This window comes from Anopheles arabiensis, chromosome X, assembly GCF_016920715.1.
Source record: "Anopheles arabiensis isolate DONGOLA chromosome X, AaraD3, whole genome shotgun sequence".
NCBI lineage: Eukaryota > Metazoa > Arthropoda > Insecta > Diptera > Culicidae > Anopheles > Anopheles arabiensis.
In genome coordinates this window covers 7,687,024-7,711,178 of record NC_053519.1, presented here as the reverse complement: position 1 = coordinate 7,711,178, position 24,155 = coordinate 7,687,024, and the positions used below count along the sequence as shown (strand labels likewise).

At 46.1% G+C, this 24,155-nt stretch overlaps 1 protein-coding gene across 5 annotated transcripts in view; it reads right to left on the bottom strand.

Annotated features, from left to right (window-relative positions):
* Positions 1-792: 792 nt before the first annotated feature.
* The window catches only part of LOC120906135 (teneurin-a), a 39,601-nt gene continuing 16,238 nt past the window's right edge, over positions 793-24,155 (bottom strand). For 3 of the 5 annotated variants that reach the window (XM_040317600.1, XM_040317603.1, XM_040317601.1), the window contains 9 exons: positions 20,881-20,907; positions 15,011-15,130; positions 14,823-14,922; positions 14,592-14,659; positions 14,308-14,500; positions 12,829-14,216; positions 11,482-11,801; positions 8,625-11,404; positions 793-7,050 (listed from right to left, as the gene is read on the bottom strand). In XM_040317600.1, the coding sequence (XP_040173534.1) occupies positions 5,821-7,050; positions 8,625-11,404; positions 11,482-11,801; positions 12,829-14,216; positions 14,308-14,500; positions 14,592-14,659; positions 14,823-14,922; positions 15,011-15,130; positions 20,881-20,907 (6,226 nt within the window). In that variant the 3' untranslated portion in view covers positions 793-5,820. The remainder of the gene's footprint in view (positions 7,051-8,624; positions 11,405-11,481; positions 11,802-12,828; positions 14,217-14,307; positions 14,501-14,591; positions 14,660-14,822; positions 14,923-15,010; positions 15,131-20,880; positions 20,908-24,155) is intronic. The other 2 variants (XM_040317602.1, XM_040317604.1) reach the window with 1 other exon arrangement.

The window sequence follows — 24,155 nt, the reverse complement described above, 5'->3', positions numbered from 1 at the left end:
ATCGTATTTGGAGACGCGCTGGTGAGCCAAATTATGTTTCAACGACTAGCACAGACAATCATCCGAAAGAACAATGTATCATCTACTCGGCGTAGCGGGGTGGAGATAAATCTTCCATTTTCTAAGTTTTTTAGTACGATGTAAGGATGCCGTAGCAAACAGTTGTTTTAACAGTGAACTAACGGGGTTCGTCGCTTGTTGACCCATCGCATATGAGACCCAAAATTCCCCCTTTCGGACAGTTTTCCTTGCTCTTAAGCGATGAGAAAGTACTCCCGAATACGTTTGACACGTGTACGAAACAATGGAACAGGTAATGTTGGCAACGTATTCAAGAAAACACTAAATCAGCGATGTCCAACTCATTTGACACGCCTAGTTTTTGATATGATATGATACAAAAATTAGATCATTAGCAGTTCTTTTCATTCCAGTTTGGGGTAACAGTTACTTAACCATACTTAAAAATTTGATGTAAAATAAGGTAAAACTAAACTGTGCCACATTATTTTCAATTAGCCATAGGCCTCTGAGGCAGAAATGCTGGCCACCAGTTTGACATCTCTGCGCTACATCAATCTACAACTTTTTCTAGAAACAAAAGTTTTCTGTTTTTTTTCAGATGCACATATTCATTAAATCGTGGTAAAAAAAACTCTTTGCAGGGTAATCAAACAACCACAGGGGGATAGTAGCCCTGTCAGTGATACATAAATCTAAACAATGAATGACGAATGAAAGGGGGAAATGAATTTAATGTCAAAAAAACTAAACAAACAAACACCACAAGCATCCATTTACGTTCTTCCTTTATTAATCTTCCTGTTTCCTCGATTTTTTGTGTCACTAAATTACAGCCTATACTTAATTATTTTCAAAAATTTGTCACATTTTCATTTCTATTTACACGTTTAAAATTACCGCCGCCTTCCCGTATTCGTCCCAAGCGCGAGCGCGCACGCACGCGTATTTGTGTGTGTGTGTGTGCATTTATTTATTTTCCCTTTTTTTTACTCTCTTTATCTCTCGCTCTCTCTCTCTCTCCTTCCCTTTCTCGCAATTTTTCCCTTGTTTTAATGCAATAGTTGCACGCCTGTTGCACCACACGCATACATTCAGCAATGCGTTACCCACCTATGTGTGCGTATAGGTATGCGGGCTAAATATACCTCATGCTTACATATAAATATTTCTATATATGTGTGTGTGTGTGCTGTGTGGAAATAAGAGAATGTGTGGCGAGGAAAAGGTGGGTATTGAGGGATGTTAAAGAGGAAGGAGGAGGGTCGGAGTACATGCAATTCGCATTGCATCTGCGTTGCAAGGGATTAATTGTTTGTTTGTTTTTATGTGTGCTACTTCAAGGGAAGCGAGGCTGTTTGACAATACCCCACACAAACACACACACACACACACACGCACATACACACACACACACACACACACAGTTACACTATCCTTGTTACGCCTCTCTATGCTATCCACTTTTCCCGTTTTCTCCTTTGGACAACAGTAGGAATGGAGTGGAGGAGGAGGAGGAGGAGGGGGGAGGGAGGAGGGGAAGGGTGCTAGTTGGGGTTGGGGGAAGCTAAGTCGGGTGTCCGTGCGGATCTCGCACACAAACGGCAGTTTTGCAGTCCTCCACCCCTCCCCCCCCCCCTCCCCACTCCGCTGACCCTGCCTCTGTACCAATGTTGGACAACAGTTTTTGGCTGTTTTACCCTAACCTTCCCCTACTCCGTTTGGCATCCATCGATCGCGCATACAGCTAGGTGTCGTTCGTTCGGTATTCTTCTTCTCCTTCTTCTTTGCAACGACATCCCTAATAATACCCTTTTCTATACATACAGGCGCGGGGACGAGTCCGAGGACGAAACAGGGCCATGTAGATGGTTTGCTCGGCTTCTTAACATGGCTTTACACAAAACAAAACACCTTAACGCCCTTTTGGTAACAGACAGGGAGACAGAGAGACAGATACAGAGAGAGAGAGAGAGAGACAGGCGATAAAGAGAGCGCGAGAGAGCTATAATACCTATACATAAAATGGCATAAACTACACATACACAAGGGGGGGGGGGGGGGAGGGGGAGGTTGTTGTAGGGGTTGGGGACGATGGAAGGATGCGGGTGTCACAATAATGTCACTTGTTTGTTTGTTTGTTTGTTTTGTTTTAGATTACTTCCTCTCTATCTCTTTCTCTCTCTCTCTCTCTCTCTCTCTCTCTCTCTCTCTCTCTCTCACTCTACTACTTCTAGGGTTGTCGTCTTTGCCTTATTTTTTTTTTTGTTTATCAGTTTTTTCCCTTCCCCCACCCAATCAGACCAAAAGGTTTAAATTCGCCCGTTTGGCTTTGCCATCCTTCGAAAGGCAAAAACAAATGCCCCACAACCCCCATTCCCTCGTGCCTGTGCAGAAAATGCAACCACACACACACACACACACTTTGTCCTCCCACTGTGGGGGCGGGTTGCATTACTTTACTGTTCGATAATACATGTAAAGAGTAGCGAGTAGACGGGTCTGTGGTGGTGCTGTTGCGAGCGCGCTCCCAAAACAATTTCCACTGCTGGCGGTCTCCTAATCGTTTGGAAACGAGACAAAGGAAAAACAAAAACAATACAAAGAGGGCCGTCGCAAACCATCGGGACGCACCCGGTTTGGGGGGTGGGGAGGGTGGCACAGACCGTTTTTTTTATCGTCATACAATACATATTTATATATATATATATACTTGTTTGTTTGGATCCCATTTTACCAATTATTTGTTTTCGTGTGTGTCTTTTTTTTCTACGGTAGCTTTGCTTCGCTTACTCGTACCGAACGGGGTTTTTGTTTTGTTAGTTTTGTCTGTTCACTAGGGCGGCTGCGGGACCGACCACCGGCGGAGAGCTTCTTCGTTCCTAAGTAAGCGAAATCAGGAATACAATCATGTTCATGTGTGACGCAAACAGGGGGGGGGGGGGAGGGGGAGAGGGGGGATTCTGTGTCCTTTCCCTCCCCCACACGGCTACGTATTCGCTTGGCGTGTGTGTGAGTGTTTTTTTTTTAATTTAATTTCTCTCTTTCTCTCCTTCTTCCTGTTCACAAACGAAATGTCTACTTTCATTATTTTTGTTTTTTTTTGTCACCTTTTCCCGTTCCTTCCATTCGAATGGTAGCAGTAAAAGGAGGAAGTAGTACACATATTTTTCTTTTCTTCTCTTTCTTTCTTTCGCACTCTCTCTCTCTCTCTCGCTTGCAAATTCTATAGTATCTTTAGTTTTATATATACTTTCATCTATTACCTTCCATTCCTAAAATGTTTTGACGACAGTCTTAAAAGCTCGAATCACCATATCTTTTCCATTGTTTTTTTCTTCTTCTTCTGCTGCTGCTTCATATTCGTTTTACACTGTTGAATAGGGTATAAACATCCTATTTTCTAATACCGTTGTTTTTTTGTTTTTTTTTGTTGTTGCTGTGTTTTGCTTAGTTTCCAGTAGAGTGTTTCGGTTTTTCTTACTTTGCTCTTTTGTTTCCTGTTTGCAAACTGCTAGTTGTATTTTGTTTTTTTTTTGTTTTTGTTTTTGTTCATTAAATTCTACACATCCTTGTAACTTTATGCCATGTTTTTAGCCTGCCAACCAAACCGCTCGCTACTACTATTACTACCGCTGTTCGCCCTCTCTAATGTGGCCGTTTTTTTTTGTTTACTTGCTTGCAAATTATTACCTCAGTTCCTTGGTTTTTTTCTTCTGTGTTAACAATTTATTCTCTTACTCTCTCTCTCTCTCTCTCTTTTTCTCTCTATCTTTTTCTCTTTTTACAACATGCTTCCATCAGTACACAAACACACACACACGCACACACGCACACACATACACATATCCTTACAGCACACATTCATAGGTATTTGGCGCCTGTGGTTTTGGCGTTGCACCTCCTCCCCCTCCCCTCCATCAAAGTGGAATCGCCTCCGACCGTGTCCTCGCTCCGGGGGTTCCTATTTTCTAATAATGAGTATTTTGTAGCTATCGAAGGGGTTCGGGAGGCGGGTTTTCTACCCCGCTCGTGCTCTCTGGTGCTGGGCATGCGACTGTGCGGTGTAGCACGGTGTGGCGGTCCTCCCTACCCCTTTTGGTCTTACAACAACAACAGCAAGAGAGAGAGAGAGAGAAAGAGAGAGAGAAAACACCTTCCAATCCAAACCAAACATCGCAAGGAACAACTTTGCGATGCTTTCCCCCAAATGCACAGAGAGGGTGGTGGGGGGTTGGCAATCATGCGCTACATAAATATATCATCTACACTTAATGCGCAAAACTATTCACTAACAACTAATCTAGCACAAGGTAAAGAAAGATTCAAATAGAATTAAAAAAAAAAAACATAATATAAACGTAAATCTAACATTGGAGCCCGCTTCACGATTCTAGTCAGCCTGTTTTTTTTTGTACATGGAGTTTGACAGTTCAGGCGGCTGAAATCATGTCAACACTCCAACACAAAACCACACACGCACACACAAAACTAGCCTTCTCAGTCTAGATTAATTCAGCCTAGAAAGCTAGAATTCGATTCGAGTACCTGCTCGAAAAAAAAGGCAAAACAAAATCGTCGTGTTTTTTTTTTGCATTCTTTCCCAGGGTGCATTCAAGAGATCGGGTAGGACGAATTGTTGTTGTATCGCAACAAAAAATGGCTGTTGAGTCGTTCGGCGTTTGATTGAGCTTACAATTTAGCAGCATTTCACGTGTTTTATAGAATACATACAAATGAACCTTCTGTAAATTTCCGCCTTAAAAGGGAAAGGGGCCCCTGTGTTCGGGACTTGATGCAAGTCGATAGGGTGTGTTGGGGGGTGGGGGGGTATGCGCTATATAATACCTTTGCTCATCTTCTTTCTCTCTCTCTCTCTCTCTCTCTCTCTCTCTCTCTCTATCTCTCTCTCTCTCTCTTCACGGCAGACCGGAAGCAAAGCTTCACAGCAGCTTACAAACTAAACCGGAAGCGAAGCAGCCTTTTACACAAAAGGGGAAGGAGTGTGGATGGCGGCGTTTTGTGGCTTAGGTGGTTTACGTTTGGTGGCGAAGGTTTGATACTTAAGATGCAAAATAAATTACAAAACCACAAAACACTGCGTTTAAAGCCGATAAGGGAGGGAATGGGTGCCTAAAACCACGTGTGTAAGCCTAACAGCCTAACTTTCGCGTGTGTGTGTGTGTCAGTGTTTGAGGCGTGAACGTTGCCCCTGTTTTTTGTTGTTTGTGCGTTCCCGTTGCGCGCCTCATTCAAGCGCCCCCTGGTGTTAGCGCTTAACAAAACCAAATTATAACCCTAAAAAACCCCCTAGCGTCTGCGACTAAAAACAGCCGAAAGCTGTGCTGTGATGGGCGGCATGTTACATTCATCTCTCTCTATGCTATGTGTGAGTGAGTGTGTGTGTGTGTGTTTAGAGTGTGTGACGACGCTGAGGCCCTAGGTTAGAGACAACCACATGGGGGCGGGAAACGGTTAATGGAAAACAGAACAACAGAAAATCGGACGGAGTTCTCCCCAAACAGAGACAGAGGGAGAGACAGAGAGAGACAGAGAGAGAGAGAGAGAGACAGAGAGACAGAGAGTGATAGCGAGGATTTGTCATTTGAGCCACAGTACTACACACACACACGTACACACGCATCCTCGTTTTGGGGATTTGCCTCTCTTCCGCTTGCAGCCATTATTACGCAACTAGACAGTGAACAGACACACAGGACACGCACATCCACCCACACACCCACGCACAGAGATACAAGGGATTGCTGCGGTTTTTTGGCCCAAATGTCCTGCCGACCTCTAAACCTCGCCAGCGGGCCCGTCATCGTCGGTGGCGTCTCTTCGCTTGCGCTTGCGCGACTGGTTCACCTTCTTCTTGGTGAAGCGCACGTTGAACGGGTCCTCGAGCAGCTCCGGATAGCGGTCGATGTCGTGCACGTACTCGCCCTCGTACAGGTTCGCGTACCCGTTCTTGATGATCTCCTCCATCTCCTGCGCGTTCCACTCGTAGCTCGATATGAGCCCGCTGCGCAGCAGCTCCTTCTCCCGGTGCCACGCCTTCCGCACCGCCTGCAGCTTCGCGTGATGCATCAGCCGCTGGCGCTCCTTCGCCGACGTCGTGCCGTACTTCAGGTTGATGATCGCGTTCGTCGTGTGTATCTTCACGTCCTGGTGGGCGGACGGTTTCGCCCCACCGCCGGGCGACCGGTCCGCGCCGGGACCACCCGGTCCGCCCGGCCCGCCCGCCGACACCGGATCGTGGAAGGTGGTGTTGACCTGGCCCTGCAGCCGCTTCAGCTGCTGCCGGTCCTCGGCCGCCCGCCACGAGTCCTCCTTCACGAAGAAGAACGCGTCCTGCAGCGAGTTGTGCACGACGAACGTGAACGGCAGCAGCCGGGTGCGGTTAAACACGGACGTGTACACGTCCCGGTAGATCGGGTTCGCGGCCGGCACGCTCGACACGATCGCGTACCCACCCTCGGGCTCATCAGCGACGACGCGCGACACGATGATACCGTGCCCGAACGGTGGATCCGAACCGGAGCCGAGCCGGAACGGCCCAATCGCGAGCGGGTCCGACTTGAGGCTGGAGCCGAAGAAGCTGTCCGGCAGCTGGAGCAGGTCCTGGCGCGTGCGCACCGACCGCTCCATCAGGTGGGCCATGAAGCCGGACCCGATGTTGATGCCGCCCGAGCCGCCCCGCTCCTCGTACTGCCGGCGCAGCACGTTCGGCGAGGCGAGCGCGTTCTCCAGCCAGCTGCGCTGCTGGTAGAACCGGCTCGCGATCGACGCCTGCGGTATCATGTTGTCCAGATCGTACCCCATCAGCTGCAGCCAGTCGAGATGGTCGCGCGGGTGTTCCTGCAGCTGCCGGGGCGGATTGATCGGATCGTTCCCGTTGTACCGGTACAGGTGCAGCTTGGTCGGCTTGCGGATGCGCTGGTCCACGTGCTCCCAGTGCGGCGTCATCCACTGCCCGATCAGCGGATCGTACACCTTCCCGTCCGGCATGTGCACGAGCGAGGTGACCTGGAGGAACGGGTAAGCAAAACAACAACAAAATTAGATAACAACCAACTCATCAGTCCCAACCAGGGCTGCAAAATGTTATGAGCGTCACGAGATTTTCACCAACGAAAACATTGAACAATATCCGTGGTAGCTTGATGCTCATTGCTGATACTCAATAAAAGTACGTCACGACTAGTGTTGGGTTTCATGTATCTTTCGTTGAGATTCATTCATATGAATCTTCAGCGAAGAATGATTCGAATCTTGAAACGACTCTTCAAAGATTCATGAACCTCAAAAGATTCCTTAATCTCCAAGGATTCATGAATCTCCAAGAATTCGTGAATCTCGAAAGATTCTTGAATCTACAAGGATTAATGAATCTGGAAAGATTAATAAATCTCCAATGACTCATGAATCTCGAAAGATAAATGAATCTTCAAGGATTAAATTCATTCAAATTAATATCCTCATTCCAGGGACTCATGAATTTTTGGAGATGTATGATTTCCACATTGTATTCGCGCGATCCCACCTAACAACATGCCCGTCGTAGATTTAAGTCATGGACCTTCTCCTCGTAGCAAAACAAACTATCCGGCTGCTTGGTACTTGCCAAGAAGTCTCGAAAGCCTATACAGGCCAACCATGACTACGTAGGTTGCCATGTCAAGAATATGAATAATGAGAAGATCAAGCTCTATGCATCTTAGGAGATGTATGAATCCATAGAGATTCGTGAATCTTTTGAGATGTATGAATCCCTATAGATTCGTGAATCTTTCGGGATTCATTTATCTTTGAAGATTCATTGATCTTTGCAGCCGAGATTCAGATTTAGTTAATCATTTCAAAAATTCTTTCATATTCATGAATCTGAATCAGATTTACCCAACGCGATATCATCATGACTTCATGACTCATGACTGGCTGTGAACAGTGCTGCAAATGTCATTGTTACACTCATCAACACTCATGACTGCAACAAAGCTCAAGTCACCTCACGTACACAACTGAGATGATCAGAGGTGAGACTCAAACAGTTGGAAGGCCAATCACATGCTTGATGACATTTTGTTTAGCACCCAACTCTGGACCACTCACTTGGTCACTAGGAATATACTTGGCGTGTGGTCCAATGCAGCAAAATGAGCATGCTTTCTCGCTCTGTCTGGTTTGATTATCTGTCGGGTCAAACAGAACGAGAAAACAAGCTCATTTTGTTTCTTGAAACCACTCTTAAGCACCGCATATCTCCCATGACCATCGCGATGATCACCGACTGAAAATGTCGCGACCAAGTGACTGACATAAAATGTCACCAAGCATGTGATGATCGTTTGAGTCTTACTACTGATCATCACAGTAGAGCACATGACGCTTACATGATTTTATTTCAGCCGGAATTTGCCATGACTATGTCAGTGACATTTTGCAAAACTGATCACAGTAAAAAAAAAGTCATGACATAGTGACTGACCAAGCTCAAAACTGTCATGAAGCATGTATTGGTCACACTAATCGTGTTGAGTATCACCGCTGATTATCACAATTGAGTATCACATTTTGCAGCACTCGTGCTGCATTCTTACCTGATCCAGTATACCGCCACAGAAATCGATCGGCATGTAGAGGTACGGGTTCGAGTCGTACACGATGTGGCCGTACGGGGAGCGCATTATCTCCCGGATGCCCTCGCCGTACTGGTTGAAGATCATGACCGGCGTGCCGCACTGGTCGGTCGCGATGTAGTACCGGTACCGGTACACCTGCGCGTAGATCAGCGACCCGCGGTCGTCGTACGTGAGCGACATCAGCTTGCCGTCGCGCGGCGAGTAGATGTGGCTAATCTCGCTGTGCCGGCGCTGGTTCGTGTAGAAGAACTGCGTCACATTGCCGAAGTTGTCCTTGCGCGTGATCAGCCGGTTGAGATGGTCGTAGAAGTAGCGTATGTCGAACCGGCCCCGCTTGGTCGCCCGTATCAGCAGCCCCTTCGCGTTGTAGTGGAAGCGCTCCTCGCGCGCATTCTGCGCGACCAGCCCGCGCGGCTCGTACTTGTACTGCCCCTCGCCGAACTTCACTATCCGGTCCTGCGCGTTGTACTCCATCGGGATCGTGTTGCCGCGGTACGTGAGCGACAGCATGTTGCCGTTGTCGTCGTACCGGAAGCCCCACGGTTCCTGGGCCTCCACGCCGACCAGCTGCCCGTCGCAGTCCCACGTAAAATTCTTCACGTTCGTGTACGTGTTCACGCCGACGTTGCGCGTGTACGTGCGCGTCTGCACGATCCGGCCGTGCAGATCGTGCGCAAACTCCATGCGGAACACCTCCATCCGGTGGATGGTGAGCGTCAGCTGCATCAGCAGAAACCGCCCATTGACCGTGCGCATGAACGTGCCGGTCCGGTCGCTGACCGTCGTCGCATTGATCTGCCGGTCGCCGCCCCGCATCACCTCGAACTGGCCGATCGTGGCGAGCCGGCCCGTCCGCTCGTCGTACCCGAACGATTGCTGGGGCAGATTCTGGCCCCCGATGCGGCCACCGATCGAGGCGAGCCGGAAGTGGTCGTCGTACTCGTAGTTAAACTTCACGTTCGACAGGCCGCTGCGGGCGGAAAAGTCGATCCGCTCCTCGAGCAGCAGCTCGCCGACACAGTCAAAGTCCCACCGGAACTCCAGGTCGCGCTCGGTGTGGATGATCGCCATCGGCAGCTCGCAGGCAGGCGCCCCACTCTGATACAGGAACTCGTCCCGCCCGTCCCCGTGCACGATCTCCGAGATGCGGTCCTCGTCGTCGTACCGGTAGACGATGCGGGCCCCATCGCCCGGGAACACCGTCTGCAGCAGCACGCCACTGTGCGAGTAGTGCTGCAGGTAGGAGCGCGAGCTGCCCGGCGGGTTGTACGTGAAGCGCAGGAAGCCGATCGACGGCTGCAGGCTGAACGTGTGCTTGGTGCCGCTTGGCAGCACTATCTCCCGCAGGCCCCCGTTCCGGTCGTACACCAGCTTGTACTTGCGCTGGCTGCCGAGCGAGATCATCTCGAGCAGGTTGCCCTCGTTGTAGCTGTACGAGACGATGCCGTCCTGCAGGCTGCTCACCTCCGCCAGCCGGCCCTGCCGGTCGTAGTTGTACTTCAGCTCGGACGGGCCCCACTGCCAGCCCTCGATCCGGTTGAACCGATCGTACGTGATGTTGAGCGGGTAGTAGACGTCGCCCGCGCCGGGCGAAAACATCGTCGGCAGGCCGGACTGGTCGTACGACACCACCAGTATGACCTCGTTGTCCCGGTCGCGCAAAATTTCCCGCTGCGCGATCGGATCGTACTCGATGCGCAGCTTCTTGCCATCGTTCACAAAGATGTCGCGGCAGAGCATCTTCTCGCCCTTGGGGCCACCACCGCTGCCGGAGGCGGCGGCTGCTGCTGCTGCTGCTGCTCCACGGCCGTGGTGCTGCTGCTGCTGCTGCTGCTCGGTCCCTCCCCCATTGCAGCCCATCGCGGACAGGGCGTAGCTCGAGTACAGGTCGTTCGCCGCCCGGTCGCCCACGTGCAGCGACTGGTGGGACCACATCGGCAGCATCTCCGCCTCGGTCGGCAGGAACCGCTCCAGCCACGGGTGGGTCGCGACCGCGGACGCCTCCAACCGGATGCCGGCCGGCAGCGACAGCGACACCGTCTGGTTGATCGAGCCGATGCGCCCGACCGTTTCCTTGCCGCCGCGCGCTATCGACACCGTCTGGATGCCGCCGGTAATCGAGTACTCGGTCGGCTTGGAGGCGCCGCGCGCCCCAAACGCCGACCGGATGCTGCTCTGCACCGACACGAGCAGATCCTCCTGCTTCGGCTTGGTCGAGCGGTCGTCGAACAGCGTGTGCACGTGCACGATCTCGCCGCTCGGCGCAATCACCTTCACGCACCGGCCAAAGTCGTCGTACTGGTAGATGAAGCTTTCCTGGCCCTCGGTGCGGCTGATCAGCAGCCCACTGTTGGACTCGTAGTCGAGCAGCACCTCCACCTTGCGGCCCCCGCCCGACCGGGCGCTCACCTTCGTCAGCAGCCCGCTCGGCGAGATCTTCAGCTCGGTCTTGTAGTCCTGCCCGTTCTCGATCGAGCTGACCACGTTGCTGTAGTCGCGCAGGAACTGGATCTTGTTGCCGGAGCTGTCCGTCACGGTCGACAGCTTGCCGAAGCTGGTGTTCTTCGAGTAGAGGAACGAGTAGCGCGACTTGCCGGTGGACAGGTCGCGCGTCGCGATGTGCTGCCCGTACCGGTTGAACACGTACAGCTCGTTCAGCGGCGTGTACGGTATCTGGAACTCGCCGTTGCTGTCGTGCTGGGGCAGATAGTGCTCCAGGGCAAAGATTCGCAGCGAACCTGAGCGGTGGAAGGGAAAGATTAGATTACATTTTTGACGTTTGCGAACACAATTCCTACACCGTTGCGGCTCTCACCTTGATCGGCCACATTAATCACACCGTCCTGGGCGACCGCAATGGCCGAGATCGACTGGAAGCGAATGTTGGAGGACAGGATCGTTTCCCCGGCGGCACCGCCATTGCTGGCCGCACCGAACGCGGACGCCGTGTCGGGGTACTCCTTCCGCCCGCTGGCCGTATCGTTCGCGTGCTGGCACACACAGAACGGACCGCCGCTACCGTCCGGCCCGGCCGCTCCCCGGTCCGTGCTGGAGGGGCTCTGGCCGCCGTTCGTGCCGTTCGCTGGCTTGCGGCGCGAGTAGTTGAGCGTTTTACCCTGACAATCGCACTCTTGACTGGTTTTGTGGAGAAGCGGGGAAAAGAGTGTGAAACAATTGTGTCAAAAGAAAACTGTACAAACTGTGCCCGATTCCCGAGACGAATCCGGAACTGATTCCGGAGCCATTTCCGGGGCCGATTCCGGAGCCAATTCCGGAGCCAATACTAAAGTTGACTCCAGAGCCAATTCTGGAAATGGCTCTGGAATCGATTATGGAATCGGAATCGAATCCGAAATCGAATCTGGAATCGAATCCGAAATCGGAATCGACTCCGGATCCGGAATCAGAATCAGCTTCTGATTCAGAATCGTCCTCGGAATCGACATGGGAATTACAATTTGCACCGGTAACGGAATCAGAATTGACTCCAGAAATGGAATTAGCTCCGGAATAAGAATCAGTTCTTGAATTGAAATAAAAAGATTCAATTAGTTAGTAAACCAGTCCGTCAATCTCCATGAGAATGGATCGTTTACAAGTAAATTTTGATCCAAGCGTCTATTATTATAAGGAGCCAATTCTGATTCCGGAGACGATTTCGGAACCGGTTTCGATTCCCAAGCCAATACTGGAGCCGATTTCTATTCCGGAGCCAATACCGATCCCGGAACCGATTCCATAATCGATTCCAGCAACTGATTCCGGACCTACTATCCGGAATCGATTTCAGAAAACTTCCGAACTAGCCGGAATCGATTCCGATTTCGAAGTCGATTCTGATATCGGAGCCGATTTCGATTCCAGGAATCGATCCGGATTCCGAAGCCGATCCCGATTCCGGGGCCGATTCCGACTCCAGAGCCGATTCCGATTCCGATTCCGGATCCGATTCCAGATCCGATTTCGATTCCGGAGCCGATTCCGATTCCGGAGCTGATTCCTGAGCCGATTCCGGAATCGACTGCGGAAACTGATTCCGGAGCAGATTCAGGAATCGATTCCGAAAATTTAACCCAGACCTACTATCCGGAATCGATTCCAAACAACTTCGGAGCTAGCCGAAAGAGAGAAAACTTCTCTTTTTCCCATCTCTACACCGTACCTTCCGTGGTCGATTTTGCCCGCAAACTGCTTCATGAAGCCGGTGGACGACTCGATCACCTTGATCGTGTTGATGCGCTTCGAGTTGGTGTCGGCCACGTACAGGTCGCCGTTCGGGCCGAACGCCATCGCCAGCACGGTGCCGAGCGGCTCCTCGGCCGGCGCCGTCCGGTTCATGCCGGCCAGATGGTCCTCGTTGCAGTGCAGCGGTATGCCGGCGATCACCTTCACCTTCATGTCGGACGTCAGCTTCAGCACCAGCCGGTCGTCCACGAAGTAGAGCGAACCGTCGAGCGGGTTCAGCGCGAGCGCCGTTGGCCACTGCAGCTGCACCTGCATCGCGCGGGCCGCCCCCCGGCACGGTACCGGGCTCCACCGGTTTTGGTGACCGTGGTGCCCGATCAGCGTGTGGATCGTACCCTTCGGATCGACCGCCCGTATGTTCGTCCCGTCCGCAATGTACATCGTGCGGTCCGCCGCTATCGCCAGCCCTTTCGGATGGGACAGGCGCGCCTCGATGGCGGGCCCCCCGTCGCCACAGTTCTGCTCGTCGCCCGGGATGCACCGCTGGCCGCTGCCCACGATCACGTCGTAGTTCGAGGACGGGTCCTCCACGTTCTCCAGCGACACGATCTTCAGTATCTTGTGCTTCTCCGAGTCGGAAATGTACAGCTGGCCGTCGGCGGGCGACACCGACAGATAGTACTGGTAGGAGACGCGCGTCGTGTCGAGCTGCAGGATCGTGAAGATGCTGCCGTTGGTCGTGATGCGCCGGATCAGGTTGAAGTCGCCCACGAACAGGCTGCCGTCCGGGCCGGACGCTAGCGCGACCGGCGTCAGCAGCTGGCCGCTCTTCGACAGCCCGTTGCAGTGGTCGCGGCACATCAGCGTGCGCTGCTGGCCGTCGCCGAGCACGCCCCGCACGATGCGCGGGAACTCCTTCAGGTGGATCGTCGCCCCGTCGCCCTTCTGCAGGATGCCCTCGTGGAAGTTGTAGTGGTGGTGTATGTCCAGCCCCCAGCCGCCGATGTCGGAGATGTCCACGTCGAAGCCCTGCAGCTTCACCGTGCGCGTCTCCCACACGATGCCGCGGCAGGTCGCGTGCTCGTACCCGATCGAGATGCGGGCCATCGCGATACCGTACACCTTCTGCTTGAACACGTTCCGCTTGTTCCAGGCGAAGATGTGCCGCAGGTTCGGGTCGGCCTCGTACGTCTTCACGTGCAGCGAGCCCTCGATCTGGACGCCGACGTGCACGTGCGTGAGCGTGTCCGGGATGCGGTCGTGCGTCAGCTGCATGCGCACGATCGACCGGTAGCCGGACGCTTGGGACGATTTGTACAGCAGGTGTATCTCCGACCCGGGTATCTTGAGCGACTCTTGCACGACCTGTGGGTGTTTGGAGGGAGTGGGTTCATCAATCAATTCGATTTCCAAAAAAAAAAAAAGGACGTCCATATGGCCGCTCGCTTCACATTACCTGCGTTTCTGCAAAGATGAAATTTTTACCAGGAACCGAACCGATGCCATTCGGCATCCAGGTGCTGGTCAGATGGGGACTCAACAGCTCGTGATCGTGCTCGAGACAGATGGCTATCGGCGAGGGATTATCCTCCAGAAAACGGTAGTGCGATGTGCTCAGGAAGCTGTACGCAAGGTTCGATGGGACCGATCTGTGTGGGGGGGGGGGGGAGGCGAAAAAAACGATTAAAATAATAAGCACACCAATATGGGGCAGAACATAGCGTAAGCTGCGTAACGTACATGAAGGAGATGTCATCGTGCTCGTCATTATCGTTTATCTGCATCTGCACTGGCGGCAGGACGACAATCTGCGAAAAAGAAAAAACAAAAAAACAAAAATACAGCAAATTGCTTAGCCCGCGAAATTTCCCTGAGGAGGGAAGCGCTCCTTTCCCCGCCCCTACTGCCCAAACTACTACCAAAACCAAACAACCGGTACTACGGGCTTATGTCTAGTATAGTCTAGCTTACTTGGTTCCAGGGTACAAATACTGTGCGTGTAAGCGGCCGGAACGGCGACCGCTGAAACTGGAGCGTCACGGCGCCACCTCCATTCACCAGCACGTCAAACCTGCGCAGAAAGCAACGAAACGAAGGGAGTTGCATTCGTATCAAACGATCCTGCTGTTCCGTCGCTGCTGGCAACCGGTTCTACTTACCATCCGCCCTGCCGGGTAAGCGTGAATCCAAAGCGCGAGTCCCGATCCACCGACACGCGTATGCCGATGATGCCAAGACCCTGCGGCGTCACCACCTGCCCGCGCATGACCGACACTCGGCTGAGCGTTTCCGAAAGCGCGTTATGGAAATGATTGTTTGTTTTTTTTCGGTTTTCCAATTGTACGATCGCATTCGATTGTTGTGGTATGGCACATACACACACACACACACAAACAACATCCGCAAGCCAGCCGGCGCGCAGAGAGAAGAACGAAGAAGAGAACGGTCCATCAGTATGCGTTGATTTGACGCCAATGTACACAAATAAACGGATGGTAGGAAACAGAAATGAAAACATCCATATTAAAGGAATGAAGAAAATGAACTTAACCGTACGGAAAACAACTAAAAAACTAGGTTACAGAATGAGTGTAAAACATAACAACGTTGAGATAGAGAAAGAGAGATAGAGAGAGAGAGAGAGAGCGAGAGATAAAGAGATGAACGATAGTTGGTTTTGGTAAATTGCGGGATAGTTTTTTGTTTTCTTTTCTTTTTTTTAATTCACGCAATAGAGAGTAGTTTTGAAGAATGATGGAAAGATAAATTAAGAAGAAAAACAAAAACAAACGTAACGCAAAATAGACTCTGCCTTTCGTGACTCGCAGGAGGGTCAGTTGGGGAAGGTTTTAAATATTTAAATATTGAAAAGAAAACAAACAAATTTAAAACATTCTTTCCTCGATAACGTTCAAGGCAAAGTACACGACGTACGCGAGCATTATAGGGGAGGAAAGAAAATGGAGGGAAAGTAAACAAAAAATAAAGAACGATGAGCAATTCCACAGCTGGCAACTGGAACCGTAGAGTACAACGGAAATCAGAAACAAAAAAAAATACCAACAAAAAGAAAACCAATTAATAGTGGAACATTCTTAAACAGTGATGACAAGAGTAGAACAATGGAAACGACAACAAAAAAAAGACTAAATATTATTTGCTAAAGTATATGAGTAGAAATACAGTAGCTAAAATATAGTATTCAAATGTGTACTCTGTTAAGACATATGGTTTATATATAAATATGTTAGTGTACCTTCATTACATTGGCATCAGAAATTGGAACCCAAATAATAAAACAAATGAGCATACAAAAACGTAAAACAGCAACATTCTAGCAATTGCAATGCAACAGCAAACACAATTTGAAGAAATCAGATTTTCAAAAAGGGACAAAAACATACTGAGGCCAGATGAAAATAGATCGGGTAATATATCAAACTAGTTTTTTAGTCTTACGAAAAGCCATGAAAGGTTGAACTAAATTTTGCTAAATCGAATTCCATTATTTACGGTAATGTTTAAAATGCAAAGCAAAATTGATGGAGCAGAATACAGATTTACTGCAGACGGTAATTTTGTGACGTTGTCCTTAGCTGCCTCGGTGATGCAACCGTTACCCAGCAAACATTGGCTGGTAACGTTATAATGGTGAAGCGTTACCTTGGCGCTACACAGTGTTCGCTACAAGTAACGTTTTGTTGCTCTGAATGTTGCAACGGCATTTTTTTTAACTTTTAATTGCATATGAAATTTAAACAAAACAAAAATCCTGCTGCATTAAACAATTGCTAGAATCTTGCCCATTTTCCCCCTGGTACGGCGACGAGACCAAAATCATACATCGTATAAAAAAAAAACTGCACTAGCTCAACAGTGTGTCTCTCAGCTATACGAGATTTATATATTAGCTACGGTTTTTTGTTTTTGTTTTTCCTCCTTTGAAATGCACATTAATGCTCAGAATTTAGACACATGAAAAGTAGCTGGCGCGCGCGCGTGGCGGTTATGACGGCATGACGGACCCTTCGAAAGATTGTACATTTACAGCCCCTCAGAGGTTTCAACATTGAATGTCACAGGCATGCAAAATTAAGACAATAGTGGAACAAGAAAAAAAAACGAACACAAAAAAATAAGACCAAAGCACCCACACTGCACATGAAGTACGGGCGCTTTTCCCGGACGATTTTTTTTTTGTTTGTTTGTTTTACTTTGAGCAAACCGGTTTAACTTCGGCCCTCCCACTACCCACTGCTTCGGCACTGCTGTGCTTCTCATGCTCATAAACCACGCACACAACATTTGCATACACTAATACATGGACATTCATATCTAATCCGGCGATGTTACGTCACGTTACGTTACGTTAGCGGTGCGTTACACCACATATCCCTCTCGGACGGACAATGCCGAATGTTTAGCAACTTGCAAGTGTGTCGCACACATTGTATGCAATATCGTTACAGCAGTCGTTTCGGTGTTTGTTTGCTGGGTGTTTTTCCTCAAGAACATTGGGCACAAATTCTTCATATTTAATATTGTTTAAAAAAACTCTACTTATTTACTTTGAAGCGTTGTAGACAAAATATTAAAATGCATTTTTTTTTTGGGAAATAAGAGTATAAAGAACTAAACTTAATAGCAATGTTACATTAAGAACGCATGTTCCAATCTACAATGACCATTTTACTGATGCAAACCTCCACATGTTTGTGAAGTAAAGATTTGTGCAAAAATAATCAAACATTGAAGTTCTATATTAAAGTTCCGATTTTCTTAAAATATTTTGATTGATTCTATTTAGCAACAACAAAAAATAACGCGAATCACTTCAATCCAAGTTTGCTATACACAGATCACTTTCCAACAGCGAGTGAGAATTGGAGAAAGAAAGAGTTAAAGGTTCATTTCAAAATGCTACATTTTATGAATTCACATCCAACCCGCTAAGGTTCAGCATTGCATACAGCGGAATTGATTTTGTTGGTGCCATCTGTCTTCAATACACACTATTAGGATGTAGTGAAAAAAGTTCACCTCTTGCAACGTAAAGATATTGCACCCTCTTTCAATGAACAGAACGGTTTACGCGTGTTTACGGGTATAGTTTTGCATTCCCCGGGTGCAATATCAATATAACGCGTTACGAAACGCTATACAACACTATCCCCGCCGTCGTGTTATCATCCCAAATTTATCAAAACATTATACTGATAAAACTAAAACGTTTTCGATAGTAGATTCAGTAAACTACTTAAAGCGTTACGTAGCGCTTGCACGAAACGTAACGCTCGAATGGTAACAAAGAAAACAGGTTTTATTTGAACAATCAAAATAAAAATATATAAAAAAATCTCTAGGTAGAAATGCGATAAAAACACCTCGATTAAATTATGCACTACTAGTAATCATTCATGTACTGATTCCACTCGCTCTGCTAGTCGGGCGACAACAATACAGCTATATGTGTAGGATTTAAAGTATGAAATTAAATTATTTTGGAAAGAAAAAAAAAAACAATGCGCAAAATCAAGCTAAAAGCAGAAGATATTTAAATATATGTATATAGTACGCAAGGTTAGCTAATGCGCGACCGTTTGAAGCGAGAAAGCGGCGAGAAAGAGGTGTAATAAATGGTCAATATTTGTGTAACGATCACAATTACTATCACAAATACGCGAGGACGCGTGGGCAATTGGTATGATGGTAAACCGTCCGTTCATTTGCTGAACGTTCGGGATCATTGCACGCTCTCCCCATCCGCATGAAGGAGAGTTTGGCAGGCAATAAGGAACCGCAAAACGAATATATTTATATACATACACCGCGTACAATCTCTTGTCACAATTATGTGTCTGTTTTTTTTTTTCGCTCGGGTTGGTTTGGGTATTATTGGTCTTACAATATTTTCGAAGGGCCTGTCCAACACACCACCACTAAGCTGTCGCACAATTTGCCTCTAGTTTTCCAGTTGTCTTATGCATTCCACAACAAAACTACTTCAGATTGGCTCGCAATCGTTAGCGAATTACGAGTTCGATTTTAAATAGCTTTTGTTTTTTTTTTTTTGTTTTTCGTTTGCTTCATATTTTGCTTTGGTTAATGTTTTAAGTCTATTTTTTTTTTGCTTTGCATTTTCAAGATCGGAAAGTGTAGGATATTAAAATGTTCCAAAATTTCGCAGCACATGGAGGGTATATACATAGAAACATATGACAGACGCAGACAATAATGAGGAATGGGGGGAATCAGAACAGGGACAAATGGATAGGAGTTGTTTTTTGTTTGTTTGTTTTTTTTTAGGTTTAGGAAAGTGAGATAGGAAAACATTTAAGGAAACACGGAAGGGATGAGTTAGGAAAAGCCTCTAACTAGTTTAACTATTTATGCTGGTTTAATAAATAGTAACGTGAAACTAGTTCTCGTTTCTCTCTTCTTTTTTTTCTTTTCTGTGTATAATCGAAGGTTGATGTTTTTGTATGTTTTTTTTTTTTACTCTAACTTATTTGCCTTTATTTTCTTCTTTATGTGTTGAACCTGTTCTTTTTTTTTATCTCTCTCTGTTCAATTTCACTAGAACAAAAAAACAAATCGTGCAACCAATACAGAAGTGGGAAACTGGTATCAATTTTAAGGATCCGAAAATGAAAAACTGATACAATTAGAACGAATTAATGATGAAAAATACAAAGAGTAGCAAAACAAAATGTTGAAAAAACAAACGAAAAGAAAAGTAATGAAACGTATAGTCCCGAGTTTTGAAAACATTTAAAAAAACTAATAAATAAGCATCTGCACATAAATGAGTGGTAAAAGAAGAAAAAATGCACAAAAAAACTCTAAAACAATAAAAAAAACAAAGAAAATAAAACAAAAAATAAACAAATTGTAACACACGCTCAGACGGGTGCACTTCACAATGCACCCATCAATGAACGAGATAATAGACCGAGAAAGCGAGAGACAGAGAAAGATAAAGGTAAGGAGATCAAAACATAACACCAAAAATAAGACGAAAAACTCAGAATTAAAATTAAAAAAAGAAAAAGATCCGGGTTTTTCTCTTGTTGTTTTTTTTTTTCTTCCTTTTTTGTTGTTGTTGTATTTCGCCCTCCCCCACTAGTAAAGATGGTGAATTAAATATACAAATAGTATAGTAGCACATCGAAAAAAAATCCCCGGGCTCGAACAGAAAGTGTGGCATCATATCATATAGTAAATGTCGGTGTATGGTTTTTTTTTTAGTTTATTTATACATTGAATCGTGTTCGTTCTACCATGGCATTCGGCATTTCAGAATCATGTCAATCACGTGGACAGTATACGTTTAGCAAAACCAAAGAAACATTGACTAAAAGGACAACACACACAGAAACAAAAGCCAAAGATACGGTTATGGACAGAAAACGGGTAACATGAAACGTTTCCTAAGAAGGCAGATGAGATCGTGAAATCATAACGATAATATAACATATATTGTGAAACAGAATATGCTTGGGCGGAGATGAGTCTGTGTGTATGTGTTTGTGTGAGTGTGTGGATGGATGGTGGAGAAGAATGAATGTTTTTTTTTTTTCTCTCTTCTAAATGTTGCTGTATGGACGAAAAATACATACATTACGGTACTGTGTGACACCGTTACAGACAATTGTTAGTAATCTGAAATCCCATAATATATGTATAATGCGTATTTTGATGTCGTTGTGTGTGTTTTTTTTCTTTTCTTGCTGTTAATGTTGGATTTTCAATGGAGAAAAAGTCGGCATCAACACAAGAGAAATCATAAGATGAACTATGGATCGGCAAGGCCGGTTGTGCGTGTTTCGTGGGGGTGGAGGAGCGCGGGCAACTGGTTGTTGGTTTTGGGGGCGATACGAAGAGAGTACGAACAGAAAACAAATGTGGGTAGAAAACAAGTAACGCTTTTGAAACATTCGGTTCAAAACGAAAAGAAAGTGGCATGAAATTAAATAAGATAATAACAGCAACAAGACGAACAGCAGCAACTGCGGCTTGCAAGACTTACCACGGTGTGAACGAGTTCCAGAACTCACTTTTAATTAAAAATTAATAACGTATTGTTTTTTTTTTTTTTTGTTACGTAAGGAACAAACAAATAACAATTATCGACGGTTTTTTTTTTGTTTTTGTTTTGGTTTTTGTTTTGTCATTTTTGCAATGGTGGATGAAGAGAGATGGGGAATAGAAAAGAACGGAGAACGAAGTTTATGGATTAGTTCTTTACGTACGTCTGAGCAGTTGGAGGAGAGATAGTGAGTGTGTGTGTGAGAGAGAGAGAGAGAGAGAGAGTGGTTACGCTTTGCTTGGTTTCTGAGTTTGACTGATTTTAGGTTGACTAAAGAGAATTAAACACGCAACCAAAACAAAACAGAACGGGAACGGGATGAGGATCTTGTGTCTCATTTTATTCTTTTTCGTCTTCTTCTTCTGGGCTCAGTTTTCAAACAACACTGATAGAAAAAGGGGGGGGGGATGAAGGATCAGGGCTCATCCTTAGCCACTTGCTTTGACGGGACTCTGTTCAGGTAAAGCTGAACGCGCATTATTATGCTCAGTGCGAAAGATTTTCCTTTTCCGTCCAGCAACAGATGTGTCTCCAAAGAGAAGGACGAAAGCGACAAAAAGGCAAGCAAGTTTGGTTCTGAAACTAAAAGATCAAAACTAAAGATAAACCGAACGGGGTTTGGGTAGTTTTGGGGGGTTAATTTTTTTTTATTTTTTGTTAGAGGAGGTTATGTGAAACTGCTACACACACACACGCGCGCACAGCGGCGTTAGCAGCTTTCCTTAAATAAACCAAAAATAAAAACGGGATTTCATTGTTCAAAAACTAGGAACAGAAAAAAAAGCTTCGTCTTGGTTGTTTCAACGGATTTTGCTGTATAATTTGAGAGGGTGGGCGTAGGTGGGCGGGTAGTTAGTTAGTTGGTAGTATTGTACTTGTTTCATTACTCCTTTTGTTTTCCTTCCTGCAATTGGCCATCGCTTTGGCGACTTTGCTAGCTTTTTTTTTTGTTTGTTTTTCGAAACGAAGAAAAGAAAACAGTAGATGACGTAAACGAGAAACGTAAAAACAAAACCGAAAAACAAACGAACAAACACAAAACAGAAGAAAACGTCACAATAATTCGAACAACACACACAGAACACAAATAACATTAGACAGATACAACTCGTTCATTCATCCAGCATTCACACATTGTCAGTTTTTTTTTGTTCGACCACACACGCACACACTCACTGTTGTTTGCTGTGCAACGGTTTGTACTTTCGTTTTTTTTTTGTTCTCTCTCTTTTTTTGGTTGTTGTTGTTGTTGTTGTAGTAGCTAACTTTGCACTTTACATTGGTTGCCTTTGTTTGATTGCGTTTGTATGCTTTGCGGATCTTCAACTCGTGCCAAAGAAAATGAGTCAGAATGTTTCGTTTCGCCTTTCATATGACGTATGACTTCATACTTTTTTTTATACCAAAATGTCACAGATTCCATTCCGCAGGGTGTAATGGAAAATTATCGCACCGAGAAAAATTTAAAAATTCCCATCCATAGTGTAACAAATGGTGAACCCATTTATTCATGTATGAATCTCACCTCGGTAAAAAGTACTTATAACCCAGGTTGCACGCAAGTATTGAAATTGCATGCAAAATGACTAAAAATATCGTCAAGATTGGAGCACGGATTACGTTAAACGTATTTTATAATGTTATATCATTAAAACTTAAAACCGGTAAAAAGAACTTACAGGATTATCCAGGAATTCTCATAGCTTTATTGACTCTTTCTTATGTGTAATGAACTTAACGTAATGGGAATTGGACTATATAGCACCCTTGCTGGACACATCCAATAGGAATTTCCCAGGAGCCTGTCCAAAAAGGGTGCCATAGAGTCCAATTTCCAACAGAGACGTTCACTTCCAATAAGAAAGAGTCTATGAAGTGTCCCTCAACTATTAGTATCCATGGAAAACCATGTATAACTCAGGTTGCACGCGAGTCTAAAAGCTGCATGCAAAATGAGTAAAAAAAATCGTCAGGATTGAAACACGGATTACGTAAAACGTATTTAATAATGCTAAATCGTGAAAATGTAAAACTAATTTCATTTTATCGTGCTCTATTTCCCAATCAAAGCGAGATTTTCAGTACTTTTGCATGCAACTTTAAGACCAGCCTGGGTTATAAGTTCTTTTTGCCCTGGCACACCAGGCTGAGAAGCTTCCTATCCAACGGGGAAAGCCAAGCGAAAAAAAAATAGAAAAAAAAACTTGACGTCCTTTTAGACCGGCCAGTCTCATTGCCAATCATGTATTAAGGCCATATAAAGAAAAAATCAATTATCTCCCGATTGTCGCTCAATATTCCCTCAATATCCTCCCATTACTCCTTTGCTACTTGAGTTGAAAAATAATATTGAAAACAAAAACAACACATCAGAAAGTTGAAACGAAAACGAAACACACAAGGCTCTTTACCGCAATACGCATTTTAGTGTTTTGTTCAAATTTGAACAATTTCTTAACCTCGCAAACACTTATGTGTTTTGGTAAGTGATTTGTGTCGCAACGTGAGGGTTGAAATTGCGCTACTGTTTGTTTGGTTGTTTGCTTAAGGTTGTTTTTTTTCTCTCTCTTTTCACTTTGTTTTTACTTTTTTTGTTCGTAGTGTTCTGTATTGCATTTTTCAACTCAAACCCGCGGCTTTCGAAAGCGCAAACATATGACTACTGAAAAGATATTGGAAGGAAGAATAAAGCTAAGCTTTTAATTAAAAAAAAAAATAAATAAACAAAAAAAAACCAAAAACATTTAACGACGAAGCAGTAGCATCAGTGTGCTTACAAATCTTCCCTGTCAGCACCGGAAAAGGTAAGCGACGCAATCGCGACGAATTCGACGCAACCATTTCGCACTACTACTTAGGCTAATACGCCTTTTTCCGTTTAGTGTTAATTCCATAAACAACGAAAAAAAAAACAGAAAAAAAATCATACAAAAACAAAACACGATACTAACAAAGGTGAAACGGAACGCAATCACAATTTAAATCAAGGATGAACACGGGAACGCATGTCAGAATAGAAAAGCAACAACGGAACGAAAGTTCAGAACGGAAACTTTTAACAACAACAACAAAAAACCAAAATAAAATTACGAAAACTAAAAAACACACACACTTCTTCACACTTTCCGGTAGAAAAAAAAACAGTTGAGCTGAACTGTTGCAAATGAACAAAAAAAAAACAATACAAGTATAAACACGCCCTAGAGATAATAGAA